The sequence below is a fragment of the Haemaphysalis longicornis genome, unplaced genomic scaffold (assembly GCF_048455015.1).
Source record: "Haemaphysalis longicornis isolate Haplotype H1 unplaced genomic scaffold, Haemaphysalis longicornis Haplotype H1 scaffold_12, whole genome shotgun sequence".
NCBI lineage: Eukaryota > Metazoa > Arthropoda > Arachnida > Ixodida > Ixodidae > Haemaphysalis > Haemaphysalis longicornis.
In genome coordinates, this window is record NW_027526225.1 from 47,381,783 (window position 1) to 47,395,151 (window position 13,369).

Sequence of the window (13,369 nt, forward strand, 5' to 3'; positions counted from 1 at the left end):
ATGAGGCCAAGCTCTCAATGCCTCACTGGTGACGCGCGCAAAAACGCACTACAGGAAAGCCAACCTTATACAGGGGTTTAAAGGAAAAAAAACCGCTTCCTGAGTTCACAGTCGAGCCTGGGTCTCTCCCTCTATAAATCCATGATGGTGAAAACATCGCATCCAAGACGAAGACAGAGAATGGACAACACAAACACAGCGTTGTGTTTTCCCTTCTCTGTCTTCGTCTTGGATGCACTGTTTTCACCATGAACATTCGCCAACTTGCCCAGTTCGCCGCACTCTATAAATCCGTCGTCTATCCGACTTCGCCATTCTGACATGGTCGAAGCAATTTTAATTTCAATGCGCAGCTTTCTTTGTTTCCCTGATGGCGACCGTCCAAACCAAAACGCACTGCAGCGAAACAACCTTACCCTGACGATGTCGATGATTGTGGGTGAACTAAAAGACGGTTGAAACGAGCTTCCTCTGGTCGAAAGCCAATGCTTTCACACTGGAAGCTTAAAGGGGCCATGCAGACAAAACACAAGTTTGGTTCATTCGAAAGATTGCCTCGTTAGAATCATACTGACATCACTTTTAGCACACACTTCACTCAAATAAGCTATATAATTAGGAAAAATGGAAGGGCCATGCGACCCACAAGCTCATTTCCCGCCACAGAACCTATGGTGCCATACGGCTCGAGCCAGCTCGGCGATTGGCGGAGGCTGGCGAAAGCAAACGCAAATTAGGCAGAGCTTGCCGAACGAGCTATTTGCGTCTAAATTTATGTCACATTCTTTTTATATCAGTAAGAATGGTGGGACAAACAGTGGAAGTCACACACGTAAACATAGAAGTGCTGATGCGTATACTGTTGTTGGCACTGCGCGCACTATGCTTGTTTTAGCTGCACAGCAGTCCGCCGCTTTCGAGTTGTCTTACACGCACTGGCCGATTGGCGCAAGCGACGTTGTCTTACGTGAGCCTGTTTGTCGAGGATATTGTATGTTTCACGAAACGCTAACTTTCTACAGCAACGAAAACAAGCCAGGTGCAAATGCGGTCAAAAAACAAAGCAACGGCAGACAACGGTCCGTGATGATGATGATGATGATTAGCCGCTTCGCCATCTGGGAAGACTGACGGCAAACAGCACTGCAGCCGAATCACGCCGAGCAAGTTCGTTTGTATACGCGCGCTTATGAGGCTTTGGCTCGTGACTTCATTGCTGACGTCCCGAAAACGCATGATTTGGCGGGAGAATCGAAGTTTTCTCAGTCAATATGGCATTATTTGCTGCCGGACAAGCGGTAGGAGCACGATAAAACACGAAATCTTTCGAATAAACAACCTTGAATTTTTTCCCATGGCCCCTTTAAGGTGCAAAAGCCAAATCGTGACGCCCAGAACGCACTGCAGGAAAGCCAACTTACACAATGGGTTTGCATAAAGGCACATCACGCGCAGGTGCCAATCCCCCTGAGTGGGTAGGTGCCTAACACTTCAAGTCCAAACAAGACGACAATGAACGAACCCGTCACGAGATTAGACTACGATTCGACTCGGTTTTCGGCGGGCAGAAGCTTCGCTCTTATAATCCTCTTTGTCGTTAGACGAAGACGAATTGCATTTTTTTTTTTCAATTAAATGAACGAACCCGTCACGAGATTGGACTATGATTCGACTCGGTTTTCGGCGGACAGAAGCTTCGCTCTTATAATCATCTTTCTCGTTAGACGAAGACGAATTGCATTTTTTCTTCAATTAAATGAACGAACCCGTCACGAGATTGGACTATGATTCGACTCGGTTTTCGGCGGACAGAAGCTTCGCTCTTCAATCATCTTTGTCGTTAGACGAAGACGATTTCCACTTTTTTTTTTTTTTCAATTCGGTTGCTTGCCTGCTGTGCTCCTTGGTCCATTTCGACCAGAATTTCAACCGATCGAGCCAAATTAAACAAACCCAGATTCCAATAAGCACCGTGTTCCGTTTTTTGAGCGACCACACTTCCTCTCAGGTGCTATCCACTACCCCCCCTGGCTCCATCCTCCTCGGTTGAGCGTCACACCGTTAAGGCCAACTGCACTAAAATTTCGCCTCGGACAAATTTTCTTTGAACGTACAGCACGTACCACCACACCAGCCGGGACATGACTGGTAGCCTCGTGAAACGCGTTGTCAATTAGCTATAAGAGTTTGAAATAGCTCCGTCGCAGAGGCGACGCTGCACAGCGTCACTTCAGTCTGGCCGTAATGGCCGCGATCTGCTCGATTTCGGTTTCACGCAGTCTCCATTTTTCTATGGTCGCTTGCTCCGCACATACGCGTATTTCAGCTTTGATATCTTGCATCTTGCAGTCTTTTTACGCAGACTATACGAAAATAACACTTTCGAGAGCTTGACATTTTGAGCGCAGTTCCTTTAACAGCATACAGCCCTTGCCACTCCTCAAACCATTCCACCCTCTTCGCTTATTTAAAGGTGAAGTGGGCTGCTTAGCGTGGGTAAATGGTTAGGAAAAAACGACGAACATAAAATACTTGAACAGCCTTCGTGCAGTACTGCCGTAGAAAGCAAACTTGAAAAAGCATCCTGGTTAGCCGTGCCGCCGGCCATCCAACGATCGAATGAGTTCACAGATTCCCTACAACGGCCCTACTGCGACTTCAGTGATTCCCCACTCCTTCTGGTTTCTCTCATCTTTATATGAAAGCCAAGGAGAACAGCTCGGTGGAGAAGTTCCCCTGGGATGCCATTCCCCGTTCCATCGCGCTTTTTTCTATCAGACACTTTAGGTGACAGGAACTCACGGGTTGGACTGCAGAAGCACCCCGATGGTCTCTTCGAAGGTCTGGAAGTACTGAATGTACTCGTAGCGCACGAAGGTTTCGTTTGTTATTGACTTGTTGAAGAAGGGGGTGAGAAACAGGGCCCAATCCCAGCTCTCGCCCTCGATGATTTTGACCACTTGCACCCCGCGGCCGGCGAGGTTTTGCTTTTGTAGCTGCGAGTTCCGGGCATCCTTGTATTGCTGCACAAGACGACGGTGTGATTTCACTTTTTGCGCCACGTGTGGCCACTGCAGTGAAATATTTCGTCGCCCGATTTTTATCCAGAAAAATTGGCGCAGCTTGCACCAATGGTGCAACGTTGGAGAAACAGCAGAGCTGGTGGCCCTTCACCCTTCGTCGGAGACCCCGCTGTTGCAACTCACGTAGGCTTAACAAATTGCAAGTTTGGTTCATTCAAAAGACTGCCCCGTTATAAACATGCTTGCACCAATTTTAACGCAAACTTCGCTCAAACAAGCTGTATAATTAGGAAAAAAAGGAATGGCCATGCGACCCACTAGCTCATTTCCCGCCACAGAACTTATGATGTATAACCTGCCAGCTCTGCGATTGGTGGAAGGCGGCAAAAGCAAACGCAAATTAGGTAGAGCTGATAAGCTTGCCGAACGAGCTATTTGCGCTTAAATTTAGGGCACATTATTTTTACATCAGTAAGAATGGTGGAACAAACAGTGAAAGTTACGAAAGCAGACGTAAACATAGAAGTACCGATGCGTACTGCTGTTGGTAGTGCGTGCACTATTTTTAGTTTAGATGCACTGTGGGGCTTTGGGGTTGTCTCGCACGACGCTGGCCGATTGACGCAAGCGACGGTGTCTTACGTGACAATACTTGTCGAGCGAGCACTGTCTCACAAAACGATTATTTTCTTCATCAAAACAAAAAAAACAAGCCAGGTTTAAATACGGTCACAAACAAACCAAAGGCTTCTGAAAACGGCTTGCCGCGCGGTGTGGTGGCGCCATCTAGGTTTACTAACAGTAAACAAGTCTCCGCTCCACACCAAGTTTAGCTGAAAGTCCTGTTCTTATGATGTCATTGCAAACGTCGTTCAAACACGTTTTCGCGCGAGGATCAAAATTTTTGCTTAAAATAATTTCGCAGTGAATAAAGCATCGTTTCCTTCAGGACAAGCGCTGGAGACACAATGAAACACGAAATATTTCGAATAAAACAAACTTGTACTTTGTCCTTCATGCCCCCTTTAAAGGTTCTTCATGGCCGCCAGGCCCGGAACTGTCTGTCCGCAGCCTTTCACATCTCTGCCATAGTGGACCGCGTTAGCACGCACTAAACCGCGGCAATGGGCTTCAAGAACTCGGCGTCTGTAGCGCCAATTTGGCGTCCGTGCACCTCACTTCAGGCGCGCACGCCCGGGAACTCACGAATATAGGAGCACGCAAGAAATAACGAATTAATCGAATTCTGGGCAGTTTCCGAAGGTTGAGCTGACCGACGCAGGCGCTCTCCACGAGGCGCACGTTCAGTTTCACTCGGCATTTTTATGGTATCTACTGCGAGCTCCTCACCTGGCCCAAGTTCACGCGCAGGCGTGGCCGACGCCCGGTGCTCCTGACAAGGCGTACGCTCACGTGCGCTCGGTATTTTTTGTTGGTACTTTTTCTGGCAACGATATACGGCGGAACCAAAGGCTTAACCAGCTCTGCTGTTGATTAACTAGGGCTCGGGAAATCACCATGGCAAAATCCTAAGCCTCGCAAGCACAGAGCACACTAAGTACCGCCGTTCACAATAGTAGCTCCGAGCAGACAACATTTGCACCTGGCGGAGATTCGCCGAAACAAGTTCCGAGCGGCCTACGACGCAGGACAAGAACCTGTTCGGTGGAGCTCGCGCTTCTCCCGCGTCTTGCACGGCGCACTGCCCGATGCAAGGAGGGGTGCGCCGATGGTTTCTCTGCTACAGCGCCGTGAGAGCTTTTGCCCTCGCGACGCATGCGTCGGACACCGGCGCCTACTACGTGGACGTGGCCAAGTATCCAGACCGGCCGGGCACGTACGCAGCGGTCGTGGTCGCGGCTACCTCCGGTGAGCTGTACACTGCGGGCAGCGTTCGGGCGCGGAGCTCGGATAAGGCCGAGGAGCTGGCCATTGCGCTGGCGCTTGTGATCCCGAAGTGCTCTACAGTGATTAGTGATTCGCGAACGGCGATCATGAACTACGCTACAGACAACGCGTCCCCCAGCGCAGTGAGGGTGTGCGGGGCCCTACAATCCAGGCGGCTGCCGGTGACGGTGAAGTGGTTCCCGGCACACGTCGGCCCGGTCAGCACGGGCGAGAACCGCAACGAGGAGGCGGACCGAGCGGCGCGCGCGCTCACCAGTCGCGGCGTAAGCTCGCACCCCCGACCTATGGGGACGGACGACGACGAGGTGATACCGCTCACCTCGTACAAAGACACTCTGGAATGGTATCGGGATAGCAGGCGGGTGTTTCCGCCGCCCCATCATAAGCTCACCAGGCAAGAAGCGGTAACGCTACGACAGCTACAAGCGCACGCGGTTTGGACACCAGTGATAGCCAAGCACGTATGCCCGGAAGTGTATCCCAGTGACGTGTGTGCGGTGTGTGAGAAGGACAGAGCCACGATGGCTCACATCCTGTGGAACTGTAACGTGAAAGAAGGACTGCAGAGACGTTACCACCGCACCTGGCCGGTGCGGTAGTTAGCAAGGACTACGACGCCCAGCGTAAGGCCGTCCAGCAAGTGTTGGAAGCCCTCGAGCGTCAGCGGCCGAAAGCACTGTCTCCTTGGAGGCTGGGTGCGAATAGGTAGCTGATGGCAAGGGACCGTCCAGCGCGACGTTAGGCCGCGTCATATCTGCCGGAGAAATAAAGACGTTTTCTCTCTCTCTCTCTCTCTCTCTCTCTCTCTCTCTGCTACAGCGCCGCGTTGTACCGCCCTCAGCGTCACATGTTTAAAACTAACCACAGAGGTAGCAATATACGTCATTTTTAATGCAATAAAATAATATACGTGGTTATAGCGACGGTTTTGGAATAAACGAAACCTTTTGTACTTAAAAATAATTTCTTACTAAAAAAAAACCGCGGAAGGAGAACTTTCCTGTACATTTGCCATTCCTTTTCCATCTGTTACAGAAAAATGAATCTTTTGTAATTCCTTTACTACTTGCACTTCCGCATTTGTACTTGGCGTATTCGGGCTAGCCAACGCTACCTCCACTGCTTGGACCTCTCCAAAAGTTTGACGACCAAACTAGAGTTGTTCTACGCGCGGGCAAAATATTTGGGCGACTCTTTCCTTCAATCGGTGAACCAACATCAGCCTCGGTCGTGCTAACAAGGACATTTACGGAATGATCGGTCGTTGTCTTTACGAAGTGCGAAAGCTAACGAAGTTGCTCCGCACCTGCACGATAAACTACATTATTACTGCAAAGCAGTATATGTCTAACCCCCCAGCTTTCATTCCGGTGACATCGATTTACTCGGCGCCGCTCCAGGGCTCCTCCACACCACCGCTGATACCTCTTTCAGAACTATTCACCCCCTCTCCTACACCGAGGGGGAGTCGGCGCAGTCGGCAGTTGCGCAGTCGGCAGCTAACTGCGGTAGTTCTGTTATCAGATGTTCGCGAAAAATAAACAGAAGCATGGATGGGCGTAGAAAAATGCACTGATGATTACTACGTTCCATAATATGAAATTTATGCGCTGCGCGAGCTGCAGTCTTCTCGGTCACGGCGCATTTCTGCTGCGTCTCAGGAAGTATTCGCGCGATAAGCCATCGTACGGCGGTGTGCACTACTCTGCTTTCAGCTCGCAGTTGTTGCAAATCCTGCTTGAACCTCCCGCGCAAATGTCACGTGGTTTGGATTAGCGGAGAATGGAACAGCGCCTGCGGAGTGTCAGGGGGAGGGCGGCGCTCTAGGCGGCGACGCATGAGACGTGTGAGGGAAAGCCAGTCAGAATGATGACGCCGTAGCCTCACGTATCGTTCTCCACTTCACCCTTCGCTAGACTCTCCTCTCCGTTTTTTTTTCTTTCATCGCTGCTGCATTCGCTCACTCGGTTACGCGGGCATAAACAGACGCCACTCCCGCGAAGCCCAGGTAACGGCTGCCCAAGTGCTGCCCAAAGGCTGCCCCCTAAAACGACCGAAACCTGCCGTCACCGTTTCCGCTCATATTCACTTCGACAAGTAGCTGCGAATCCCTCCCGGTAGAAGAGAAACTTCCCCAGTTTGAACGCCCGCTTGAGCACATATTTTTTTTCAGCTTGGAAAGCCTTCTGAGACACATTTTTGCCGGTGTCTTTCACTATGCCGGTTTATACGCGCACGGTTTGCGGGTAGAAAAAGGGTGGTGCGCACGCACAGCTAGGCTTCATGCCACTACCGATGAAATACCAGTTGCACTGGAGGGAGATTTATATGTTGACATTAAATGGCTCAATGCGGTTAGTCGGTTTTCCTCCTTAATCGAGTGGTTCGGGTGTGGGTTGATGTGTTACGCAGACATCTTACACACGCAGTAAGATGCATGAGGGAGTAGGAAAATGGACAGCGACATGTTTGTAGGCGAGAACAGAGCTCATGGGCTTCCAGGATTTAAATCGTTATGGAACGGATGCATGCCGTTCGTTTGGAGGAAGGATAGCAAGAATTGAAGCGTGGGCCGAACACAATCGCGAATGAACGCAAAACAACGGAAAGCTGCTGGCACCGCCGTTATTACTGCCTCAAGTTCAACTCGCTGAGTAGCGGTGAATCCCTCCCAGATGAACAGCAACTAACCCGCCTGGAACGGCGCCTCAAGTTCAGCTCAAGTTCAGCTCAAGTTCACCTCGTCGAGTAGCGGCGAAACCCTCCCGGATGAACAGCAACGTGCCCGCTTGGAACACCGGCGTGAGCCAATATCACTTCAGAGGGCTTCCAGGGGATATTTTCCATGGTGTCTGTCACTTCTAAGCACGCGCACATGACCGGTTGCCGGTTTATGCGTGCGCAGGTTTGTAGTAGAGAATAGTGGGAGGGAGGAGGGGATGTACAGCCGCAGCTGTAGGTTTCATGCCCCTACTGATGGGTGGAATGTCCGTTGTGCACGTACGAGGTTTAAACGTGGACAGTAAACCACCCACTGGGACCTGTCCGCAGCCCGTAGTGGTAGAGCGGATTGGGTTTGTGTGTTAGGCTATGTTCAGACTACTCACGCAAAAGCCGTATCGTGATCTATGGGCATAAAAAAATGGCATGTCACGCAGTTCGGTTGGCTGAGACGAGAAATGGCGGCATTCTTTAAAGTTATTACGACAGTTTCGGCAACAGTCTGAACCCGGCCTTACACAAACAGTAAGATGCTTACGACGCGGGAGAACAAGAACAAAGCTTGGGTCCTTCAGAAGTTCATTCAGATAATCAGCTAGAAAGTATGCTCCATCTGAAATCACAATAAACGTGTTTTGTTTCGTGCGCTCCGTGGGCTGCGTCCAGCTTTGCAGGTCATCCTTCTTCACAGAGTGGAAAGGCACTAATTTTTTTATTGTGCTCAGCACTTAAGCGCCCTCACATGTGCTTTCGCAGCGCCGTTGTCCCTTGTTGTAATGGGGCGAATGAAGGGGCCACCAAAGACAAACGGGATAGAACGAGCAGGAAATAGGAGGGGAAAAGTTTGGCGAAAGTGTGAGGAGAAGGGCGCACTACTAGACGGGCTACCATATAACCGAGAGAACGAACATGTCACTGTACGTGACACTACACCGGGGTAACCTTCCGCTTGTCCACCTGTGGAGCGCGCCGGGCTCATTCTCGGGCACTCGCGTGAGCGCCGAGTTTTCCCGGAAGACTGGCGCTGGCAGGTGTCCAGACTATAGTGACTTTTCTTCTAGAGTCGCCCACCAGCAGGGTTTTGCTGGACGACGCGCAGAGCCATTTTAAAAATTCTTCCGTCGACGTAGTGGACGCGTAGTGGGCCTCACCTTTGCGATGATGGCGTCGGTGAGGTAGATGTGTTCAGCGAAGGACTTGTTGAGCTGGAAGTCTTCCAGGATGTCCCCTATCATGGGCTTGAGCTCAACGTCGCTCAAGAAGAACTCGGCGCCCTGCGAGTACTCCGGGTCCTCGTAGAAGCGCGGCAACATGGTGAGCTCGGGGAGGCTGAGCTGCGAGGGAAAGGCACCAGGACTGTCCTTAAGGATTCCTTAATTGTGCGCTTCCTTAAGGATTCCTTAATTGTATCCCTTTGATGCCCAAAACTTTAATAAGTTTCTTAAGCGTGTTAAAACTTTATTGTGATCTAAAAGGTCTTCCGACATCACAAATATCAAGTCAGAAAAAAAATTGAACACTAGGATACACTGGAAAACACTCGGCACTGGCTGCCCATACGCTGATCAGCATGATTTATGATTCGAGTGGCTACAATGAAGTAAAGTTTGTATTTTGTATCATTTGTATTAACAACAGAATTGCACAATTTCGCCTACCTGTTGCTAGCCCATTGAGCCCCCGGGGCTCGATGTGAGTTGGCAAACGTAAACTATTTCTTTTAGCACATGGAAGTACGTTCTGCCCTATCTTCTTTAATTAATTTTTGAAGGTCCAGGGTCCTTTGTCTGTCGACAGATGGTGTTCAATCTCGCAAAAACCACAAAGTCCGAGAAAAAAAAAAATATTGTTTGAGTTGTTGCTCCTGAGCAAAACTGGGCATCAAAGGATTAAGTCTGCCGAAGTCTCGGCGTAAGCCTAATGTAAGAGCCTAGTTATTAAAGGCGCCATGATGACAAAATACAAGTTTGTTTCATTAGCCCTTCGGGCCCTGGTGGTGTCAATTGACGGCATCACATAGGAGTACCCATAGCGCATAGAGAACGAAACCAAAACTGGTACTTTTGGGGAATTGGTCTTCAATGATGCCTATTACGATAGGTATCACTGTTGTTTAATTTTAGTTGAGCTTCACGCTACAAAGAAGAGCAAGCTTCGGTGAAGACGAAATTACGAAGTAGAGGCTGAAAAAAATGGCGGTCTGAGTTTTATTCCCAAGCTTGTAAATCTATAAAAATGTGCACTACAAAGCTCATTTTTTTGTTTGTAGGTTCATGAAGTCATAAAGTTTGGTGAAATATGCAAAAGTGAAGTCTCTGTTCAATATACAATTGTTAACTGCCAGATGCTATAATTAATTGTCTCATTATTAAATCTGTTACTACTTAACTTCCAGCTCTATGTTTCGTTTGCGGGCTTACGGGACCCTAAAACTTAAGGAAACACACAGAAAACTTTTTTTTAAATAACAAAATCAGGGCTTAAAGACTACGTTGTCCCGATAACAATAATACCTACCTTATGGCAAACTTCGAAGACATAATGGAGATTTAAAAGACAACCTGTGAAGCAGTGGCGACTCCCTAGCCACTTTCCGGTACTTTACTATGACGTCAGCGAATCTTGTTTGCGTGATTGGCGGCCGCCGAAGCGAGCCATCGGTAAGAAACTAAGACAATTTTAGTGGGGCCTCGAGTTCCATTTGATCGCGTCACTTAACGCACCGTTAACTATGTCTTTAGTGCTCGACCATATCACGTCCCCCCTGACCATAACACGTAACTGTACCGCGAAATTTGAAAGTTTTTCAATACGCCTGGCATTTTTCCGGTTAAGAAACGCCTTTCGCGGCTGTAAAGGTGCAGAATGAGCTACCAAAGCAAGGTTGCAAACTGAACAAAGTAAAGCAAAGTAAACTGAACAACAAAGCAAAGTTCTTTCAAACTGAACAAAGTTTTATTTTGTCATCATAACCCTGTCATTAATCATACTTCTTTACAGCCACATCGTGCATGCATTTGCCTTTTCGATTTCGTTTATTGGCCCTATGGCGCTAATCATTTCTACAGGCGGAGTGGCCGAACATCACGTGACAGCGTCTCCAGAAGTGGAGCTCTTCATGGCTCACGCGCCCCTGTTCTACTCACGCACAGTCACGTTCACCGGTAACACGTCACACATTAGGCTTATTCTTGTTTCGTTCTCCCTGGAGGCTGCTTTGTTAGCGCAGTGGGCCGTGCAATCGCACTTCCGGCCACGTCGATTGCGGACCTGTCATGACGACCTCCCCATTTGGGGCGGATGTTGCGGCCGCGGTAACAGGACAACGGATGCTTACACACAGGACTAACAGATAATTCTGTCTCAACTGCCATCAGGGCGGTCCGCTTTGAACACCGTATTTTTGCACGCGCGCCTTAAAACAAGGATGACTTTCAAGGCACGCTCGGGAGCTTAAAAGTTTTGTGTATTTACGAATTTTGTGGTCCTCTACTAGCAGCTCTCCTAAGGGTACAGATGTTTTTAACACGAATAGTTTCTATGTATTAATGCGTGAAATGAAATAACAACATAAATCGGAAACTTCTCCCCGATGTGATAGCCTCGGGGCGTTCCAGATGAATGACGTGTGTGCGGTGACATTCAAGGATGCGGGCAGTGTCAAAAAGTTGGTTGAATTTCGCGACGTAAGAGCTGAAGGATCCTCGCTGCATGGTCACTGTCCTGAGGAACCGGGTTCTGGTAGTAAAGGTATACTGGGTGCTTTATGGTCTGCCCGACGATATGGTGCAAGACGCTTTTGCGACGTTCGGCGTGGTGAATGACGTCTCAAGGAACCGGTGTCTTGTGTCTGGGTGCAGCACAAGTGATCTAAGACGCGCCTCGTATCGTTCAAGCACAAGGCGGCGACACGCCTCAAGGACGTGCCCAACCAGTTTCTAATCGCCGGGGACAACACACTCGTCGCCGTTCCGGGGCGACTTCTGCTTTGCCTGCGTTGTCACCGCTCTGGCCACGTTTGACGGGAGTGTCGAGACCCGCACTGCGCGCGTTGTCGCCGCCTTGGTCACGAAGTTAGGCATAGCGTGCAAGCCGTGCGTCCCCGTCACCGGACCCACGGGGTGTGACAAGTCTGAACACGTCATGGTCGAAGCTCAAGCGGAGAAAGTCGCCGTAGCAGGACGAGCAGGGTGGCTGACGCCGTTCCCGGAGCTGAAGGTCTTGCCGACGTGCGAGTCACCCGCCGTACAAGCCACCGACAAAAAAAAAATGACAGGCCGGGCCTCAAAATAAACGGATCATCAGTAAACGAAGCTGCCGAGTGCGCTCTTGAAAGCAACCCGGTGGCCGGTGGAAAGAGCCCGACATTGGCACCACGATAAAAGACGCTAATACGGACAGCGCTGGCAGCACCTGCGGTAACCGAGGCCGCGAGAGAAACGCCGAAATGAACGAAGGCGACAACGCGACTTGACTCACCGTGGAAGATAAACGTCACCGAGCAGCTATTAAATGCTCTCTGCGCCGCGACTCACCATGAGGATGGCTTCTTTCTGCCCCTGGAGCCTCTGCCGGACCATCACGCGGGCGATGGGAAACAGGCCTAAGCTGCAATAATGTGCCGAATCAATAACAGCCCAACAGGTCATCCAATCGGCAAATCTATTCTGCGTAAAACAAGGCAGCACTAAAAATTGGCTGCCCACTGAACTAAAAGCGGAGACGCCGGCCAAAAGAAACTTCAAAACCTTAAGAACTTTAGCAGTTTATTTTGGTCACCGTTTTTACTTCAACATGTCTCCTGGCCAGACGGGCGTCCGTCAAACCATCGACATTTTGGCTGAAGACTACTATACTCCCTATTGCGAAATTGGAGCGCAGCGCGAACTGCAGTCTTCTCGGTCATAGAGTTTCTCAATACTACCTAGAGTGGAAGCTGTCGCTGCGATCGCACGCCTCCATGAGAATTGTGGGTACCCGGAGAATCGGAATTGGATAGTGCAAAGTGCTGTGGATTAGAGTTGTCGGCTCAGGGGTGTTTGTTAGTTCTATTTTCCGCATGCTTTTCCGTTCTTGTGCGAGCCACTGTGTGGCATTCAGTGGATATCACAGACATGTCTGAATAACAGCGGGATTAGCACTTAACGCATGTTCTCGCGTTAGCGGGAAGTTTCTCGAGGTGAAGGGGTGACCACATGCCGCGACGGCGGCAGGCGACGCGGAAGGTACAACGAACGGGTTGTGCGGGCGACAGCGCGGCAAGGGAAAAAAAATACACTGCCGCCAACCCACACCGTAGTCGTCGCTCGTCGCTACAGTTCACTGTGTCGTAACTGCCGCTCGCTTGTGGGCTGCTTTTGGCCGGCAAAAAGCGAGCGAGGGTCCCGGCGGCCTGTGACCAACAGATCCGGCCGACCGTTCGTTGTACCAGTTGAGTTACGATTTTTGCGTCGCTCGTCGCCGTAGCTGCGTGTGGTTACACCTTGAAGCATGCACTGCTTTAGACAGGCGCAATGAGGTAACATACATGACAACTTGGTAAGCTGATATTTATTTGCCAATTGAAGCATTAATGCAATATCATAATGCTTTGCGCGCTTGCTTGAAGACTTACTTGCGGTAATGGGCTTCGCAAAGAGCTTCATTTATATCTGCTTCGACAAAACAAATACAACGCGACTAAATCACTTTTTCATCTCCAGCTGTTGCATCTGCTT

General features: G+C 49.8%; 1 protein-coding gene across 1 annotated transcript in view; it reads right to left on the reverse strand.

Annotated features, from left to right (window-relative positions):
• The window catches only part of LOC144161944 (uncharacterized), a 106,422-nt gene that overhangs the window by 78,921 nt on the left and 14,132 nt on the right, over positions 1 to 13,369 (reverse strand). The window contains exons 2-4 of the mRNA XM_077692500.1: positions 12,188 to 12,260; positions 8,804 to 8,986; positions 2,803 to 3,023 (exon numbers count right to left, since the gene is read on the reverse strand). Of these exons, the coding sequence (XP_077548626.1) occupies positions 2,803 to 3,023; positions 8,804 to 8,986; positions 12,188 to 12,232 (449 nt within the window). The 5' untranslated portion in view covers positions 12,233 to 12,260. The remainder of the gene's footprint in view (positions 1 to 2,802; positions 3,024 to 8,803; positions 8,987 to 12,187; positions 12,261 to 13,369) is intronic.